General features: G+C 44.5%; 1 protein-coding gene and 1 long non-coding RNA gene across 3 annotated transcripts in view; one reads left to right on the plus strand and one right to left on the minus strand.

The window, feature by feature from the left end:
• smad7 (SMAD family member 7) overlaps positions 1 to 18493 on the plus strand; it is a 44252-nt gene extending 25759 nt beyond the window's left edge. For both annotated transcript variants that reach the window (XM_078552728.1, XM_078552735.1), the window contains exon 4: positions 17608 to 18493. In XM_078552728.1, the coding sequence (XP_078408854.1) occupies positions 17608 to 18146 (539 nt within the window). In that variant the 3' untranslated portion in view covers positions 18147 to 18493. The remainder of the gene's footprint in view (positions 1 to 17607) is intronic.
• LOC144686910 (uncharacterized) lies at positions 1280 to 4900 on the minus strand. Its single transcript, XR_013578018.1, has 2 exons — positions 4787 to 4900; positions 1280 to 1648 (listed from the first exon to the last, which is right to left on the minus strand). It is a non-coding gene; the product is annotated as an uncharacterized LOC144686910 (long non-coding RNA).
• Positions 18494 to 19863: the final 1370 nt, after the last annotated feature.

Raw genomic sequence — 19863 nt, forward strand, 5'->3', positions numbered from 1 at the left:
GAAATTTTTCCTCATCTCAGTCCTAAATGGCCTGTCCTGTATCCTGAGACTGTGGCCCCTGGTTCTAGACTCCCCAACCAGGGGGAACATCCTCCCTGCATCTAGTCTGTCTAGCCCTGTTAGAATTTCATACGTTTCAATCAGATCCCCTCTCATTCTTCTAAACTCTAGTGAATACAGGCCCAGTCGAACCAATCTCTCTTCATACGACAGTCCTGCCATCCCTGGTATCAGCCTAGTGAACCTTCACTGCACTATTGTTGGCAATAGGGGTGATACAATTTGAGCTGGGGAATGGAGGGATTAGCACCATGAAATGAGATCACGATTGGCTCACCTGCGATGCAATCCTCAATCAAAACTGCCTGGGAAAAATCACCGTCGGGCTCATATATAGAGAGAGACCACTTGGTGAGGAACTGTACCCTGTAGGAGTTACCCATTTTAGGGCAAGAGATGAGAGAGACAAGACATTGAGCTGGATTTTTCATCCTCGAGGCTGATAGCAAGAGTCGGGAAAATTCCTGGCTCAGCCTGCCTGCCTCAGCAGAAAGTGCCAGGAAAGACGGGATTTTCATTGTTGGGGTGCTGGGTGCAAGCTGCAGTCAGGCCAGCCAACCCACATGCTGTGGGACTTCATCTCTGTTATAATGAAAAAGGTAAGGCCCCCTGACCCTCACCCTTGCACTCCCTCAGTCCCCACACACTCCCCATTCTCCACCTCATGCCCCCCCCCCCCCCACCCCCCACCAATGCCAAGCTATGGCACTTCCATGCCCATTCACCCACTAGGCATTGTATAGAGTCAATGAGCCTTATAGTGCCAATAGGATGTGCAAAAAAAAACTACAGTAATTCATTGACGGTGGTGTAGTGGTTGATGCTGCTGCATCGCAGCTCTAGGTTTGATCCTGACCTTGGGTGTCTGTGTGGAGTTTGCACATTCCCCCTGTGTCTATGTGGGTTTCCGCTGGGTGCTCCAGTTTCCTCCCACTGTCCAAAGGTGTGCTGGTTAGGTAGATTGGCTATGGTAAATTTTCCCCTTGTGTGTGTGTGTGTGTGTGTGTGTGTGTGTGTGTGAGTATGTGCCCTTTGATGGACTGGCGTCCCATCCTGGGTGTACCCCGCCTAGCACCCATTGCCTGTCAGGATAGGCTCCGACTCCCCGTGATGCTGAATTGGATGAAGCGTTTCTGGATAAGTGAGGGAGTGAGTGAGTGATTCATTGATAACGTTCCACTTTCTTTAAAAAAAACACTTTTTTGGCTACAGGCCTGTAAAAGTATCAATCATCCAGACCCTTTATAGTATAAATAACTGAAACTGCAAGCACTTAAACCCCCTTCACCTTGTGTAAATAAAGATCTGAGAGCCAGAGCTGTCGATCAAGCGACGTTCGCCCTGGGGCTCAGGTGTTTCAGTACTCCAATGGATGCCTGGGCTGTTAACCAACAATGCATAATGAGAACCGAACCAGCCCGGCATCCTTAAAAGGCATTCCTCAAAATTGGAAAGCCCAGGAATGGGTTTTGGAATCCCAGGATCTGGCCCCATGATTTTTTCCACTCCATGAAGTCTCTCCGGCTCCATGAATATCCAACCCACTGTGTACATTGTTGTTACCAAGTATTCAGCATATTGTCTTGATCTGAATAAAAGAAGCACCGAATAACTAGATTTCTGTTTTAAAACATAGGCCAGAATCTTACGTTGATCGGGTGGGCGCGCGTCCGACCCGAATGCGCATGAAATTGCGTGAAATGACGTTGGGCGTGCGTCCCGACGTCATCGCGCACGCGAGCAATATTGAGGTCGGCGCAGGTGTCAGAGCTGCACCTGCCGACAATTGAAGGGCCAGTTAAGGCCATTAAAAGCCCCATTGCCCGTGATTTTACGTTGCCCGTGCGATTTCGCGCTCGTCAAATGGGCAGGTGGGCAGCCCGTTTTTAACAAAACCTCATCCAAAGGCGGGATGAAATGACCAGGATGAAATATAATAATAAAAAAATAGATATCTGGGCGCTGATGCTTTTTGTGTTCTGCTGTCAGGCGCTTGAACGTGCTAAATATACACAGTTTGGTACATTTTTTTTCTTGTCATTTAACCTGTCCAGGTCTGCGGCTCCGCACCAGCTGTCTGCCTTCAGGGAGCTCGCTAGAAGCGCCCACCCACACCCTCACTTTTGTCGGCCCCCCCGCCCTCTTCCCCCACCCCCCGTCCCCGCAGCGCTGAGGCTTTCTTCACACACGTTTCACACTGGCTGCCCGTTAATTGGCCAGCCAGTGTGAAATTGCTTTCGGGGGCCGATTGCGGACGGAAGCGCATTTTTCATCCGTTCTAGGCCCGCTGACTTGGCACGCACGCCAACCGTGAAATTCAGGCCCTGGGTTTTTCTGAGCAAAGTATTTAGAGCTCCATTATATATCGTTGTAGATGTGGTACTTTTGGTGACAGGACTGTTCACTTCTGTTGGTGGCAATTTAAAGCGATGTGTATTGAAATCACACAAGGTTTATGTTGCATAACATTAAAGCCTGTTGACTTAAGTGTGAATTTTCCTATGGTGCCAATGCATTCAATAAGCCTAGCTTCAACCTTATCGGTTATCACTTCCTATCAGCTCAAGAGGAGGTGTCGTCATAGCAACGAGTGCTGTCAGAAGCTTCTTTGTCCAAACATGATGACAATCTTTTCAACCGCTAATAAACAAATTATCTTAGCATAGGTTTTAATGACAACTTAATATCAAAATATAAACTCTGCCGTTTTTAAAAAACAAAATGGAGTATTCTCTGCGTCTGTCAGTATGTCGCTCTGTCACTTGCTTGTATATATTGTTGGCTGGAACATGATTTCTTTTCATCTTTCTATCCTCTTCTCTCTGTCAGGATGTGCTTACTCCACTAGCTAGATGTCCAGCCCTTCTCCTGTGTGACTGTTCTTCACGTCTACACCTAGACTGTGAACATTGGCAGCCAGTTGGACTAGGGCAAAACCCAAAATCCACACATGCACTTCCCAGCAGAGGTCACGCGACCTAATTTGACTCATGCCTATAGTTTCACACGCATGCTTATTTCTTTGATTTGATTTAATTTAATTGAAGAGAAATTCTAAGCTAGGCCCATTTCTGCCTACTGCGTATTCCTAACGGGAGGCTATAGGCAGGAAATCTGGTCGCAGCGGAAGAAATGGCACCGAACATTTGAAAGATCCAAAGGAATTGCTTTGATCTGCAGTCCCTGCTGTTTGTACATGGAGTAGCAGCCATTTTGCGCACCGCGAGGCCCTGCAAAAACCAGTGAAATTACTCGGGTTGGTATGTTTGAAGTAAGAAATGTGGTCAGGGCGCTGGGAGAGGTGCCGGCTTTCTTTCAAATAGTGCAATAGGAGCGTTAGAGCGAGAAATCTGACCTACTATGCTTTAAAAAAAAAAGGGAAAATAAAATGCAACCTTGCTGAGGTAGCATAGTTTTTATCCTCTTGCTCTATGTACACAGAACTGGGACTGACTAGAGACATTCTCAAGGCAGAATGGAAGAGAGGAAGACAGACAATGAAAGTACTGTGTTCTATTTATTTAATTTTTTCTTCTGCTCCTGATGGTAGGATGGTAACATTTCTCTTTAATTTAAATACGGCCTTGATCATTACCCAGAGGGATGTGGTCGTCTGCTTCTTGTTTATGGATATTTCATTCCTTTCCCAGTTTCCTTCCCTGCTGTGAAGCCAAGGAAGCTTTTGGCTGAAGAGCTGGTTTTGATTTGCACTTGGGTTTGGTCCCAGTCCACTGGGCCTTGCACACTGGGCTCCACCCAGTCTCATCAGCACAAACTAGGAAAAGGATTACACCTTTGCTTGGACCCCTTCCTCCTCCTCCTCCTCCTCCTCCTCCTCCTGTCCCCAAATAAATTATTATTCTGCTAGAATGGGAAGTGCATTTTACTGAATTGACCCCCCCCCCACCACCCAGTCCCCAGTCCTAACGTTTTAATTGCTGAGAGGCCTATGAGTCTAAGATACCACTCCTGTTGAAAAGAATAGAATCAGGAATTTGTGGTTTGGTGGGGCCTAGCTTGGGTATTAGAAGCCTGTAGATTGTCAGAGAGGGCGGAAAATGTGAGGGAGGTCGGTGGTTTGCAATCCTGGAAATATGATAAAGTGCACTCTATGACATCTCAGTTGCCTCTCTTTTTTCGTAACGTGGAACTTGTTAGTTTTGTAAACAGTGCTAAGCCCCAACTGTCTGCATGATGGAGAAGAGTAGTTGTGATTTATTTTTATCCGTTCATGGGATGTGGGCATCACTGGCTAGGCCAGCATTTATTGCCCATCCCTCATTGCCCTTAGGAAGGTGGTGGTGAGCTGTCGCCCTGAACCGCTGCTGATCTAAAATTGTATAAGGCGCAACTCACTGTAATTCTGATGTAAGTGACGGTGTTGCTACTCGTGTCAAAGAACAAAAAAAAACAGTTTTTCCCGGTAATTAATGTTTTCAAAAAGTCAAGTTTCAAAGTTGCATGTGATTCATGATCAATTAAAGAGACAGAAAGGGAATTCTCCAATTTTTCATTCCGAATAGAATTTCTAACCCACACAAATCATAACAAGCCTCCACTCACTATAGCACTGTGGCTGCCATTACTAGAGAAGCAGTATAAAACACGCCCATCAGTTTCTTCTAAGGACTTAGTTCATTCAGCACCATATATGAATGCTGCTTCTAGCCTCTTTTGTCACATTTCAAAGTGTGAAAATGATTTTACAAATGAAGGCATTTCTTACCCCTTTGTAGCTGGTTTCTTCTGACTGGAACCGAGAACATATAAGCATTTGCCAATTTGCAGACGTCATCAACAGTAAACCTCTAATTGACCTCATCATTTAGAGCAATCAGCCTTTCTGCCCTTAAAGAGATAGCGCATCTCAAAAGCAGCCCCACCTTAGTAACAATATTATATCGGGCGTTACATAGTGTAATGCTCCTCCCCTTAGAAACAGAATATCATCTGACTTGCCATGAGCAATGACACAGGATCTCTGCTGGTTTAGAGGTGGAAGCCCAACGAGGTACGTAAGGAGGATCTTTTGAAAGTTTACGCCAAAATTTATTTACACTTTCTGTTTATGACTCATATGCATATTCTTTGATATAAATCAAGCAGCATCTAATGTTTGCAGCCAGTTTCCACTGTCCCATGGCATTGTTACATAGGTTGTATCTGTATGTAAATCATGAGAGAAAGTTTGAAAGGAATGTCTCTCTCAGCAGACTAGAACAAGTTGAGTGATATGGAACAATGATGAAAGGTAACGTGTTCTTGCCTGGAGCGCTTCTTGAAGTTTGGACACATTACGTTATCAATAATTTATTAATTCCGGACGTTGTGGACAGCAAGTTGCTTTTAATTATTGTTTTCATTTGTCATTGAGCTGAAGTTGCAACTGGCAATAGGTGCGGGGAGCACTGGAGGGTGAATTGTCAAATCTGGCTCAGATGTAGGCAAGCTGTAGCTCGTTGAACAAAAGGCGATTAAAAGAGGAAGTATCAATCCTGCAAGGAAAATCAATGACTTCTCATCTATTGTTTATGAATAGTTGGGCGGTGCAGAGCAAGTGGCAGATCTAAGATGGTAGCGTAAAAGGAGTACAACATTTTTATAATTGTGTCTTTGAACGTTTTTCAAATAACTATTAATTAGATTGCTACATCTTTGAAATAACCAAGAAACATTTGTGGCCGAGAATTCTGAATTGCTCCTGCTCCATCACTGTAACGTTGGTGGGGTGCGGAATGGAATATGAAGGCGTTTGGTTAATGTGGGACTGGTGAGCAGTACCGCTCACGTTGTAATATAGTCTACCAGTACGTGACTATGTGTGGAGGAGCCTGAGAGAAGTGCACATAATGATAGCACCTAGATAGGGCTATACCTTGGAGATATGTATATAGCTGTGTGTTAACAGTAAACCGTTTATATTCACCACACAAGCCGCCAGACCTCTTAATGAGACACCAAACATGGTGTACAACATGGAAGGGATCCTCATCTCTCCTCGCTGCTTCCCCAGTTGACTTCATGGGGGTTACTTTTTGCTGTTGGACTTTATTGGCCTTTCCCAAGCTCTGGCACCGGAAAAGGACACTGCCCTGAAGTTACATCGCCCTCCCCAGGCCAAATGGTGACTAGTTTTGCAAGGCATTAATGTGGCTCCTGGCATGGTGTAGTACTGGTAAATGGGGGTGGAGGGGGGAATGGAATTTAGCTGTAGATCAGAAAAGGTCAGCAGCTGCATCCCTGGTTGTAGGCCTCCTGTCTGCTGCTCCCCTACACCCAAGAATAACTAGACTTAAAAAAAATCTTTTTATCTTTGGTATGATGCCAGACAGCCTTAAGCCCTCTGATCTGAACATGGTCCTGGTGAAATCTGAGGTTCCAGCTTTGTGTCTGGGCACTCCTAGTAAATAGAGGTCAGAAGGCCAGGAATATCTCCATGCAACCACCACTCTTCACGCTCCCTCCACCACCTTCCAAGCCACCAAATCTGGCACCCCTTCCACTTTGTTTGCTTGCAGATGTGTTGTGGCTGCTCATGTGCTCTGCCCCTGAGGAAAAGCCTTGGGAATCCTGGACGCAGAGTAAAGGCAGAAAAAACATGGGCAAATAGATCTCTGCCCCTTTTTTTTTCTATGATCTTGGGTTCTTGGAAAATGGATATTGTTGGGGGGGTGGGGGGAGACCGGAGGCAAAAGTCATGAAAATTGGCCCCAATATTTTCAAGGGTATGTGGCACTATAAGAGTTGAGAAGATCCCCTTGCAGTACTGGATGCAGAAAGGGGATTGGCTGCCTGTTACATCCCTCTACTCTCTGCGATCACTCCTGATAAAGATCAGGAGGGAAACTTGATGCCACATGGACTCATGCTCACGCAGCTTGTTTGCTACATCTGTCGGATCTTGTGCAAGAGTTTCGGTAATTATCGAAAATTTCTTGTAGCATTGTGATTTGAAATGGCAAAAGCTGCAGCAATGGGGCCTGTGCTGAGATTTAGAGGCTGAATTAGTCTAAGCCAGTGGTATAAAATGGCTGACTTTTTCACCGCGCCCAACTGCTTTCCACTGAGGTTTACAGAACAATAGGTCAGAGTCTTTTTGGAAACTCATTTCCTAGTCTCACTGTTGCCTTTACTCGGTTCAAAATCAAAAATACTGACAATATTTTCCAACTCAGTGGACAATAAAAACTGGCACGATGAGTAACCAACTGCCAATTTGCTCCTAATCCGTTTTGCACTACTGGACTGTTTTCGTCCCCATGATCTTGAAAGGCCCAGTGATGGGTTCGGTGGTGGGCAGTGACGTCGGGACCTGCTGGCAATTACGAGGGCCCAATGACCCTGTGATCAACAATGGTGGTTCCTTCGAAAGTGAGGGCAGTAGGAGTGCAGTTCCAAAGCAGTAAGGCCCATGACGAGACATCACAGGGCCAGAATGTGTCATTGTGGGCAGAACCCTGAGCCCACCCCAGAGCCTGCAGTTTGTGTTAGTAAGTGCGGGAAAGCTTATCAGTTTTGCTTCTCTGAAGACAGCAGCGGTACTTCCGCACGCTGGCCTTGAACTTCTGCTTGGGGCTGTTAAAATATTGTAATCATTACAAGCTCACTCTCAGGTTCTTGAACTTTTATCAATAGAAGTTCTTCTTGACCAGAACTGCTGCCCTTTCCTTTTCTGAATTAATTTACCAGACGCTGTAATGAAAACACGTAGGTGGCTTTTCCTGACGGGCTCTGATTTTGTTGTTTGTCGCAGCCAATTTAGGCAGGCTCCATACACAGTTTAAATTTTTTTTTTTGAAAAACATCTGAGTGCCATTGATACACACAAGTGCTACCCAGTTACATAATACCCGCCTCTATTCCTCGTTTGCACTCTCTCTCTTTTCAGGTTTCTTTGCCATTTCCTCAATTAGATTACATTGACATACTAACATCCTACAAGGCTGATGCTGTTCCGGTTTCGGACGAGCCAAAACACAGCCTGAGTCACGCATTGTGTTCCTCTAGTCTGCTGTTGGTTAAAGTTCTGGTGGGTGGGGCGCTGTTATTTAATGTCATCATTTACTTTGAGCTAATAACTAGGAAACAGCTGGCATTTTGTCAAGAAGACTGGACAAGGTTTCAGTGGGGAACATTTTTTTGGAGATGATTTTTTTCCCACCCTGCATAGACTCCGAAGGTTGTCAACAGCAGGTCTATATACTTCATAAAATCTATCTTGGTAATAAGAGGTCCCATGCAGGTATTTAAGACAAGAGTGAAAAGGTATGAGAAACCATTAGAGGGACTGGAGCTGAAGACTTCTTGGGTTAGAAGGCGGCGCACAGTTAGGAACTTGAGATGAAAGATTGGATAAGCTCAACCAATTGACTTCCAGATTTCAATCAGTTAAACACACGCAAGCATGAGATATCATACAAGACTTGAATGGCCTTTTTTTTTAAGCGTGGGAAGGAGGGGTTTGTCTGGGGTATTTTCAGGCTCAGCTTGGCTTTGGAAACTTATACTGGCCGAGGTCTGGAGGCCTGAGGCTTGAGCTATAAACTGAGGAGCAGGGGAAGTAATTGGTGGTTGTGTTGATGTCATTGTGCTGCCTTACTGTGACATTGGCCCTTCTCTGTGACAGTGGAACCAAATCCATTTATTTAGCCCGGAATCTGTAACAAAATAAAGAGGGGGAAGCTGATCTGTGGCATAGTTTGAATATGAGCATTATTGAGTTTTTCAATCGAAAGGTAGTTTTTGCCACATACCTTGTGCAGGATTTGATCAGAACGTCCCAGTTGGTGGAGTTCTGTGTTCCCTGCTCATTTGGAGAAGTTGAATGCAATTGTGGATATCCGATAAAGGTGGTCCCGTCAGGTTACATAGAACAATCCAGTGATTCTTTACAGTATTGGGGCAATATTGAATTTTGCCCTTCGGTGCATTCATGACTTTGTGAAGAATTCCCTGATGGGCTTTGAGCACTGGGAGAGGCACATTTTATAATTCAAAGGTCTGAGACAGGCTATTGGCTTGACTGGGTAGAGGAGGTACCTCTAGGAATAGAGTAGGAGGCCCAGTGGCCACTTTTACATAATTTCCTTCTCTCCAGGGACTCATCAAATTGCCCTTTGAACTGTTATACTGCCCGATTCACTGGTAACTTATTTCATAGTTTGAATATAAAAATTCCACTTGACTGTCCTCCCGTGCTACCACAAACAAATGAACTCGTTCATCTCATTGCCGGTTGTACGACCTTGTCAGGTGAAAAATTCCTTCCCCGTTTACCTACCAAACAATCAGATGGGAAGCACTTTGTAATGTCCTGAGGGATGTGATAAGGTGTCAGATAAATGGAAGATCTTTCTTAGTTCTGGACCTTTTAATTTTTAACTGTTGCCCCTGGTACTTGAACTCTTTTGCTATAGCGGAAAAGAATGTGATGAATCTAACTGCTGAATAATGTTGAAAACATCTCTAAAGCCACTTCGTTGTTCGAAATAACTTCTGACTGAACCTCCTGTTTAGTCCCAAATTTCTAATTTTAATACATTACATCCCCTAGCGTTTGAACCTTTTGGAGAGTCGTGGAAATAATGATCAAAAAGCAATAGGAGAGGCTCCAGCTAGGCTGTGAGGGGCTGTGCTTTCATCCTTCAGACTGACCTGCTGAGCCTCTATTTCAGCTGACACAGTACAGACAGTTGTCTGTTCTTATTTCATGACCTGCTATTTGGGTCAGAATAGCTTCAAGAGTGTTCACGATGGGGGTGTTCAGGGGGAAAAGGGGTGGCAGGTGGGGAGGGTGACTAATTTACTTTCAAATTAAAACCCCCAGGATGCAAACTGTTTTAAGATGTGGGAAATGTACCCAGAAAATGCTGGCGGCGAGTGATCTGTATCACAAGCTGCAACCTCTCTCTGCCTATGTGGTGCGTCAGGGAAGAAAAGTCGTGTGATCAGGAATAGAAATGATTTGATTATAAAGCCAGACAGAAGTAATCATTAACTTCTTCAGGCTGCTCTCTGTCTCCAGTCTGCCGGATGGTGTTGTTTTTCCCCTTCAGATGCCACGGGGACGCATAGTCTGTAGGTTGTTAAAAGTTGTAAAGTTAGCCAATGGTTGAAGAGATTGAAGGGGCAGGGAATGGGGGTGGGGAAGAAGAGAAAAGAGAAGGTACAGAATTTCATGGGATTTACAACCACAGCAGTTTTCAGTAAAGTGTAATGGTGGGTGTGCAACATTTTTAGACTCTTGTCAGCTTCAGCTATGACAAACTGAACACAGGTACAGATTTTGTGTTGTGTTTATAGAACATTTTATGCCCCACTTGTATTGTAGACTGGCATATAATTTATCAGGAAAAGTGCTTTTAATGGAATTGTTCAGCGACCTATATATGGGCCACAAATGCCATTTTCATACGGCTAGTAAAAGGCCCATTGACTGAAATATATCACCATAGGCGCAAGGTTTGAGAATTCCTCTTGGTCATGAATGAGGGAGAAATTCAGATTACATTGTCGAATGTGGTCTCCTATATAAAGAAGAAAGTATTAAAGAAGAAAGTCTTGCATTTATATAGTGCTTTTCAGGACCCCAGGACAGCCCAAAAGGACCTTTTGAATGGCCGAAGCTGTGCTAATGTTGGAAATGCGGTAGCCAATTTAGGCACAGCAAGCTCCCACAAACAGGAAAAAGCTAATGGTCAAATAATTGTTTACCTTTCAATTAACATCACTAATAAAAGAAAATGTTGGCCAGGACACTGGGCAGATCCCACCTGCACCCCCAGCTCTTCTTCAGAAAGTATCATAGATTTTTGTATATCCACCTGAAAGGGCAGTCAGACCGCTTAGTTAAATATCTCTTCTGAAGAGTTGTGCTGGTGCTGGTAGGCCTGTCACTGCTGGGTAGAGGGCACTAGTAGGTCCAGTTTCAAGTGAATAATTTAAAAGTATTACGCACACAATGGATTGTAAAACATTATGATAACACTAAGTGTACATTACCTAGACCACTAAGGGCCCTTCTGATGCCCTTTGAGTTGGCCAAGCACACAATCCTGGAAAGGACAATAGGCTGCCACCAAGTACACTAGCTCCAGGCACACAATCCCATATAAGGAATAGCCCTATCTATCAAAGGCCTTGAACTGGTTACAAAGCGGGTGCTAATATAGTAGTTCAGTCAAAACCGGCGAGCATTAAATGATCGCATGCTCAGAACTGAAATGATTACCAGCCTTTTCCTTTTCAGCATGACTTCTCTTCGCTCTGTTTCAATTACCTCATCCACTTGTACGGAACTGAATAAAATTTGGCTGCAGAAGGTGTTTTCAAAAAAAAAAATCATACGTTGGTTATTTATTTTTTCATTGCCCCTCCTCTTAATATTTTACATGCTTAAGACTTATCAATGGGTTCAGTCATTAAGACTTGGCAGAAAGGATTTTCTCATCTCCATGCTTGAATATGATTTTTAAAAAAAACATTTTTAATAGGGGAAAAAGGTATTAAATATGTTTTTCTCCTCCGATTACGTCAAGCTAGGTAACGGTATTGCAGTCCTCCTGTGTGAAGGCTTCATTACTGTGCGATAGAAAACCAATATGTGCTTTCCTCTATTGGATTCCTTTCTATCTCCTCCCCTCCCCATCCCAACAAAAACACCTCTTTGAGTCGTCTTGTGCGTTGCACATTTATAACCAGATGAAGATTTATCCAATGCCTTATCACATCACAAAGTGTTTTGCACACTGTGAACAACTTTTGGAGTGTACTGACGGTTGTGATGTTTGCATAATTAAAAACGAGCAAGCTTAAAATAAAACATTTTTTTTAACCAAAAAATTAATTTGCCTTTCCCATAAACGTGCCATGGGAACAGCAGTGGTGCACCCAGCCAAGCCCATCTAACCACCTTTGCCATTTTGTTGACAACGGCAGCACTTGATTAACATTTTTAAATCCCAGCCTCCCTCCCTGTCTCAGTTGGCAGTAGTTGTGTGGTATTTTAGTGAAGGCATTAACCCACTTCAAATAAATAGGTTATTGCCTGCTTTGGCATAGAATTTTTTTCAATCACACTGAGTGTTCATATGCTAATATCGGCAACTGTAATTTCTAGGTTCATATGCTTAATAGGAATATATCTCTGTTAATCCGTTAGTTCTCAAGAGCAATGGAACACCTTGCCAAAGAGGCTGAAGGTATTTGTCTGAGAGCCTTTTATGTAACAGGGCTAGGTTAATACCATGATGATAGCACTGACAGCTGCAGACAAATACTTACCCTGTGTCACTGAACACAAGAGTTTGCAATAAAGGAAATGTGTTTAAAATGCTTACACCTCGTTTTTCCCCTTTTATCCGATTCCTCCCGTCCCCACTTTCAGTTGGCGCTGACTCCTGCTGAGGCCCCCTGATACTGTACCCTAAAGGATCCATTCCTCAAACCGTACACTTTTAAACATTGATTATAAGTAGGTCATTCGACCATTGAGTGCATCACAATGCTGCCTGATCCTGCTTTTCTCTCTCTCTCTCTCTCTCTGCTGGACAGTGATCAGGAGCAGCTTCCTGGTTGAGGACTGTGAGAGCGCTTTATTTTCTTTTGTCACTGTCAGTTTCTTTCAGATAAGTAAGCAGGCATAATTGTCATCTTTACAAAATAATTTTAAAGTGCGCAAAGTGTATTTGCGTGAAAATTATGGATGGCCTCTTTACTAAATTTATACCTAAATCTTTGCATTAAATGATTATCTATATGTACTATATAATATAAAAGTAAGGGACAAGAAGGCTCCTAAGACAATTACACTCTGTCTGGAAATAAATTGTCTTAAACTGTAAATCCCCCGCCCTCCCTTTAAGGGTTTAACTTACTTGAGTGAAGTGTGTGCAGCAGTTGCCCTGCGGACAGAGCTGCACTCTGTAATTTGCATGGCTGATGAGGAGCATACGCCTATGGAGAAAGAATGTCAGCAGGAAGCAGTAATCAGCTGTCTGCCTCATTCACTGGAGACAGGCTCTCTCAGACAAAAGGAGCAGTGCTTTCTTTCCCTTCTTTTATTGTTCAGGCCCCAGCTACTGCAATGAATGGGAGGGCTCCAGCAGGCAGCTAAGGCAGAAGCGCCTTTGTGTGGTCCATCTCTTTTTAGCGATGGCGCATTTACAAACTGCAAGCAACCCACCATCCCCCTCGGCTTTATACATAACCTTATACATAATCAGGTCCCGCTGAAGTGGGTCAGAGTCAACTGAAATAATACATCCTGCCTTTTAAGATTTTAAGCTTACTGTTATCTAGGCTTTTGGCATTGCAAAGCAGTCTCTGCCTGCACCCTCCTCTCCTGCCTCCCAAGGTTTCCATTTTGAGAGGCCATACATGGTTCCCAGTTTTACCCAGCCGCGCAGTGGAAGAGGGAACAGAATGCTACAGTTAGAAGTATCTTATGGAACTAGGAAGCAGAAACATGCTTGTTTTGCACCCCCACGCCAGCCCCTGACCCACTTACCGACCCTATATTATGGTGGTCCAGAGGTGGCAGAGCTGCAGTGTTATGCCCAACCAGTGCCTCTTGGTCAGCACCACCAGCCGGCCATCAAACTTCTCACCAGCCAACCGCCCCGATAGTTAATTACCACACAGAGCTTTCGTTAAAATCTACCCCTCGGACTCTATGCTGGTGATTCGCCCACATAGACACATTTGTTCGCCCAACCCAACAGAATAGGCACACACACATTTTCTCTGTTCTACCAAAGATGCTGGTTTACAGTGAGGCACAGCTCTTCAACTTGCCGCGGCCACTGTATGCGTGTAAATAAGAAGGTGGAGGTTGTGCTACCTTAACAAGGGTACCAATGCAAAGCCAAATACTATTCCAGCTGGGCGGGGGTGGGGTGACTGGATGGAGATCAGGGGCAAAAACTCTTGCCTTGATTTCTCTCCTCCCCACCCCCTCCGCCCCCACCCCCGCCACCCATTCATATGAGGGGAACTGAGACGAATTTAAAGTGGGCCCGGTTACGCACTGGCAGGATTAACTCACTGAGGACCTAACCTGACTCGTTCCTGGTGTTTCATGGCTCAGATCCTCCCTCTGAGTGAGAATTCAAATAGCAATTATTTGGAGCCTTCCTGCTCTAAAATGTGTGCTCAAGAGTTCAAACCTCAGACACTCAACACAGCAGGGGAGAGCAGTAGTTATTTTTACAATCTAGCAGACGGGGTGGAGGGAGTGACTGGCTTGCACTGCCACTTTAAGGACTCGGAGCAGCCGAGCTCATTTCATCTGGGATGAGCAAATAATGGAATCTCTGAGCCCACTGCACTGACGTCTCCCTGAAAATTGTTGGGCGGTTTGCAGGGCTGTGAAGATGAAAGCAGAACAGTCCCGGCCAATCTGGGATTTTCTTTGGCGCGATGGGTGGTTACAGTCAGGTCTCAGGGGTGGAATAAAGTTCCTGGTGTTTGTTAAGATTATTTTTGTCCTTGTTTTTCTTTTCTCTCTCGTTTCATTTTGGAGATGAATGTATTCCTGTTTTACATGCTGAGGGGCTTCGTTGAGAACAGCAGGGGGGGAAAAGAGCCCCATTGAACATGTTCTTATTTGATTCTAGTGCATGTTTTATGGAGTGTTTTTGAAGGGGATTTTTGAAGTAATTTGACACAGATCCTTTCTTCTTTTTTTTTTCCCTTTTCCTGCTCCTTGTTCACTGCCAGTATTTCAGTTGGATGCAGTTGAGCTGGAGAGGGTTACGAGGGGCACTGTAAGGGGGAGGGGGCGGTGCCGGGAATGAAGGGAGTGGCGGAGATGGGGGAGGGGTGACAGGGTACACTTACAGAGGCAGGGCAACACTTCCTCATTCTAGTTTCAAGAAATGTGAGTGAGCCAACGACCTCGCTTGCTGACTAGCTCCTGCTGCTAGGACAGAGCCAAGTAAATGCACAACGTGTCAAACACACAGAGACATCATTTAGAGACAGTGCTGTGGGCTGTTGGATTAACCAGAGATACAGAAGAAAAACTTGAGTCACAACTGTAAATAAACCAGACATTCATAAAACATTTATATTCGTGTGTCTGAACTGTTTTGATGTTAATAATTCAGGCTGCATTTCGGTTAGTTAAAGGAGTGTTACTGCCTCGGCAGTGGTGAGCTTTCTGGCAGGCCCAGTCTCCCCAAACAGCCAAGTCAAACTAGAATGCAATGTTAATTTAAACAAAAAGATTCCAGGCTGCTTTTGTACAATAAAACCAGGGCTGTTCACCCACCCTCCTCCTGGTTTAAAATCTCCATATATACAACTATTAAACAGGGTTACATTCACTCCCGGGCATTTGGAAGGTGTTTGTAGAGGCCAGTTCCAGAGTGAACCTGCCCTGCTGGGTCTGTACGGGGAATATAAAGCAAGCTAGCCTGCCAGTCGCCAAGAAAACATGCCCCAGTTCTGTTTACGTTGCAGTTGTACGTGCTGCTTTAAGAGAAACCATGCACTTGACTTTTGGGCCCCACTGGGGCCTGGAATGGAGGTGGACAGGCCCTGAAAATGCAGGTGCTGGCTGGCCTGCCGGTTCTGTTTGCCATTCCTGATGTTGGCCATTTTAGTGGAGGCATGCTTGGAACCACGTGGCACATGATCGATTATGCTCATTAAAAGCCTTCTTGAGGTCAACTAAAGGAAGCTGACTGGTATTTTCCTGCAGGCAGGGGACAGTTTATGTGCCTGGAGACGGGCGCCTGGCAGCAGGCCTGGGGAGGAGCGTGGGGGGGCAGCACTTCAGGCAGGCCTCGAGGCCCTTCCTGCCTGCTTGGGTGCAGGAGCAGCCATAACCCACCCTGTAGTGGGATTCCAACCACCCCCCCATCCACCCCACCCCCAACATGCAGTGGTGGCCTGGCTGTAAGAAACGTCATCCAGTTAAAGTTTTAAAAAATTTGGTGATAGAGCACCATCACATTGAGGTGCCGTCTTGGTTACTTAACCTTTTACTGCAGCCAGGTGCACCTATGAAGCCTCTGGCCCTCCAGCTTCAATAGCCCACCCGCTGCCTTATCTGGACCCGGAGCCTGTCTCCATGTTAATTGAGGGCCAGGTTCAGAACCCGGAAACAGTCCCGGCTCCTGTTTCCCAATCCTGGAGGAAAAATCCTGACCCATGTCTTTTGATAGGCTGTGCATGGTCTCCATCGGCAGTGTTATCATTTTGATTACAGCCCAAGTTTGTTGCTGTAGGCAGCGTGAAAGGGTTTTAATTTTCAGGTGAGAGAAACTAGTTGAGTTTGACCCTAGAAATCGTATGAGAAAGGATACATTACATGCTCTGCTCATATGAAAAATTGGAAAGGCTGAGTGGGAGGGCTATAATTTTGGATCTTTAGCATCATACACCTTCCTACCCAGCCTCTTGAACCCCACCCCTCACTGAGACTCTGGAGCCCAGATTTACCTGGGCTCCTCAGCCTGGCAGGACTGCTTGTATTGGCCACCACTCCAGCTGGTGCTGCTGGGACTACAGAGCCACTGGCCATCCGATGGACAGGCAGCTCTCTAAGCTGGGACTTCCTCCCGAGAAAGGGGCTGAATCCTTGCCTGAATGCAATTAACGCAGCTCCCAGTAAACTCCAGCCCTATGTGTGTGTGCATCTTTGTGATGCTCCGTGTTACTGAAATGTGTCTCTGTTGGTCTCTGTGTTTAGGCATATGCATATGTGTCCCTGTATTGCTGTCTGTATTTAGCAGGGCGTGTGTGTCTGTGTGGTTCTCTATTGCTGTCTGTTTCTATGTGTGTGTCTATGTTTGTGTTTTTTTTTCCTTTGCTCTTCGAGTACACGCTGGTACAGATTAGTACATTCATACATCAGCGATGACAGTAACCTAACCACATCTATTAAAAGCAAACACCATTGGATTGACAAGGCCACTGTTAATAGGAAGACATTTTCACAGTGCAGGTTTAGATATCAGAATATACAGAACAAACATATAACCAGGTTACATATTTGTGTGTGTGGTGTGTGTGTGTGTGATTTCAATTTCCAGTCCAGTACTTTTTCTGCATTAATTTCTGTGCTGTTCGTAACATTCCGATAAAGCGTAACAATAGTTTTGTAAATACTTTGTAAAAATTTGGATAGCCACTTGAATTGTGGAAGAACAGCCAGCAGTATGTAGAGATTCATAGCATAGTTAGCAATTCTACACTTCCAAACTTAGCCATTGAGCATTCAGGGGTCTCTAACTCTCAGGAAGTACTAATGGTTAAAGATCTGTCATTGCAATGGGAAGAGGTCAAAGTTTATTGGAAGACAGATTAACGTTCACATAGTTCCTTTCATAAAGTCTGGGCATTTCAAAGCCCCTTTATAGCCAATGAAGTATTTTAGGATTGTCGTCGCTTTGGTAATTTAAGAAATATATCCCCCAATGGTATATTGATATCAATGTACTTGAACTGTGGTGGATGATAATCCTGAAAATAACCAGCAAATCCTTCTATCTTTCCATTATCTTGGTTACTAGGCTAAAGATTTTCTTTCTTCTCCCACAGATTCCCGAATAAGTCAGGAGCTGGGAAGTCGGTCGCACTGGTGTGTTGTTGCATACTGGGAGGAGCGGACTCGAGTTGGGCGCCTGTACACTGTCCAAGAACCCTCCCTCGATATCTTCTATGATCTACCTCACGGGAACGGATTCTGCCTAGGACAGTTAAACTCGGACAACAAGAGCCAGCTGGTGACCAAAGTCCGGAGCAAAATTGGCTACGGCATCCAGCTGAGCAAAGAGCCGGACGGGGTGTGGGTCTACAACCGCAGCAACTACCCAATCTTCATCAAGTCAGTCACACTGGACAACCCAGACTCCAGGACGTTACTGGTTCACAAAGTGTTCCCGGGCTATTCCATCAAGGCTTTCGACTACGAGAAGTCTTATACCTTGCAGAGACCCAACGACCACGATTTCACACACGAGCCATGGTCTGGATTCAGCATCCAAATTAGTTTTGTAAAAGGCTGGGGCCAATGCTACACGAGACAGTTCATAACCAGCTGCCCTTGCTGGCTGGAGGTATTCCTCAATAACCGATGAGAGTGGTTTATTAAAGGACTCGGATTCCGCAGAGACGCTTTCAATGAAAAGTAATGAGATTTAATAAAAGAAAAAGTGTATTTTATGTTATATATAAATATATTATATTACTTGTAAATATGAAGACGTTTTATAGCATTATTTATGTATTGTGCAATGTGTAAACCAGACAAATAAAGATGCACTTTGCTTAATATAAATGCAAATAAGATGAAAAAACGCCAAAATTTAAATAACACAAAATTGGTGTTCTTATGGGTGCTGAAACCAAGAAGAATGTGTTTTTTTAAATAGAGGAGTTTATGTTCAAGTGGAAAAATAAAATTGTACACCTGATTTAAAAAAAACACCACTTTGTGTGTCTTTTCAAGGTGAAGCAACACAAGCAGAAGGTTTCCTTCATTCTCTGTCAATGAATTTACAATTTCATTATTCAGAGCACAGAGGCAAATTCCCCCTCTGGCGTCAATTAAACTAATTTGTGACCTTTTGACTGTCAATAAATTTGCCTTTGCCAAGAATGGGATGAATGAGGGGACTGACTTGGGTTACGGCACATCTTCTTGCCCTCTTCAAATATTTTTTAGTTCAGTTAAATCTCTCTTCTATGCTCCATCAAGAAGGCAAGGTTATGGCTTTTCAAGTATCCTTCCTCACTTCCGCTCTTGAAAACTGTGGCTTGTGCAGTTACAATTCCTTTCTGCCGACAGGACTTCAGTACCTCATTCATGTGATCACTTCCCATGTGTCAGCCTAGACAGAGTATCTCATGGCATTTGACCAAACGGCTGAAGGAGGCATCACAACCCAATTGTCACCCCAACATTCACACATACTTCCCATCAAGGATCACTGGATAGGAATGAAGAACAAAGGGTCTAGTTACTTTGTCCTTTCCTACCTCTGGGGTGCCGAGATCATTTGTACTACCTGCGTTGATGCTCTGCAGGAGGGCTAGACGTGTTACCTACCCTGGTCTGTGTGGTTCAGTTTCAATCCATTGACCGACCAGAGCAACACCAGTGCTAGTCTTAACCAGGGGGTGCACATGAATAGTACTGCTTGGAGTGCCCATCAAATTCCTTTAATGTGTGGCATTTTACATTTTTGCCTCCCCAATCGCAACTTCTTCTATAGACATGAGCTAGCTGTAGGGGAGAACTCACATAGTGGACACAAAACCACATTTTACCACTTTGCTGACTCAGTGCCTCACTGCATGTTAGAATTTCCCACTGAGATCCTCAAATAGAATTTCAAAGTTTAGACAGAAAATAATAAGCTCCTGGATTGAGAAGATATATCTGAAGTAGTCTGATTCTAAAACAGCTAAAGTCCTAGGTTCAAACCTGTGCTAGTTGTGTTAGCTGACCTGCAATGGAATGAAGATTGACACGCTGCGATTAGCCTCATCCTAATGAGTTACAGAGGGAATATTTAGCCTAATCTGTATAACTATGCAACATCACCTATTGGAATTGTGCATATGTGAATCGTGGGCCTTGATTGTGACATCCCTGCGATTCTGAAGCCTTTTGACACTCACTGTCGAGGCTCACCGATGACTACTTTCCCCTTGCATGATGTAGGAGAGGGTCACCACTTCCTATGATGCTGAACACCAAGAAGAGGAGAGAGAGAGAAAATAGGAAGGAATGGGTGGGGTGAAAACACTGGATGAATTCTCTTGATTTAATTTGGATTTCTTAGCCCAAAC

This window comes from Cetorhinus maximus, chromosome 1 (genome assembly GCF_964194155.1).
Source record: "Cetorhinus maximus chromosome 1, sCetMax3.hap1.1, whole genome shotgun sequence".
NCBI lineage: Eukaryota > Metazoa > Chordata > Chondrichthyes > Lamniformes > Cetorhinidae > Cetorhinus > Cetorhinus maximus.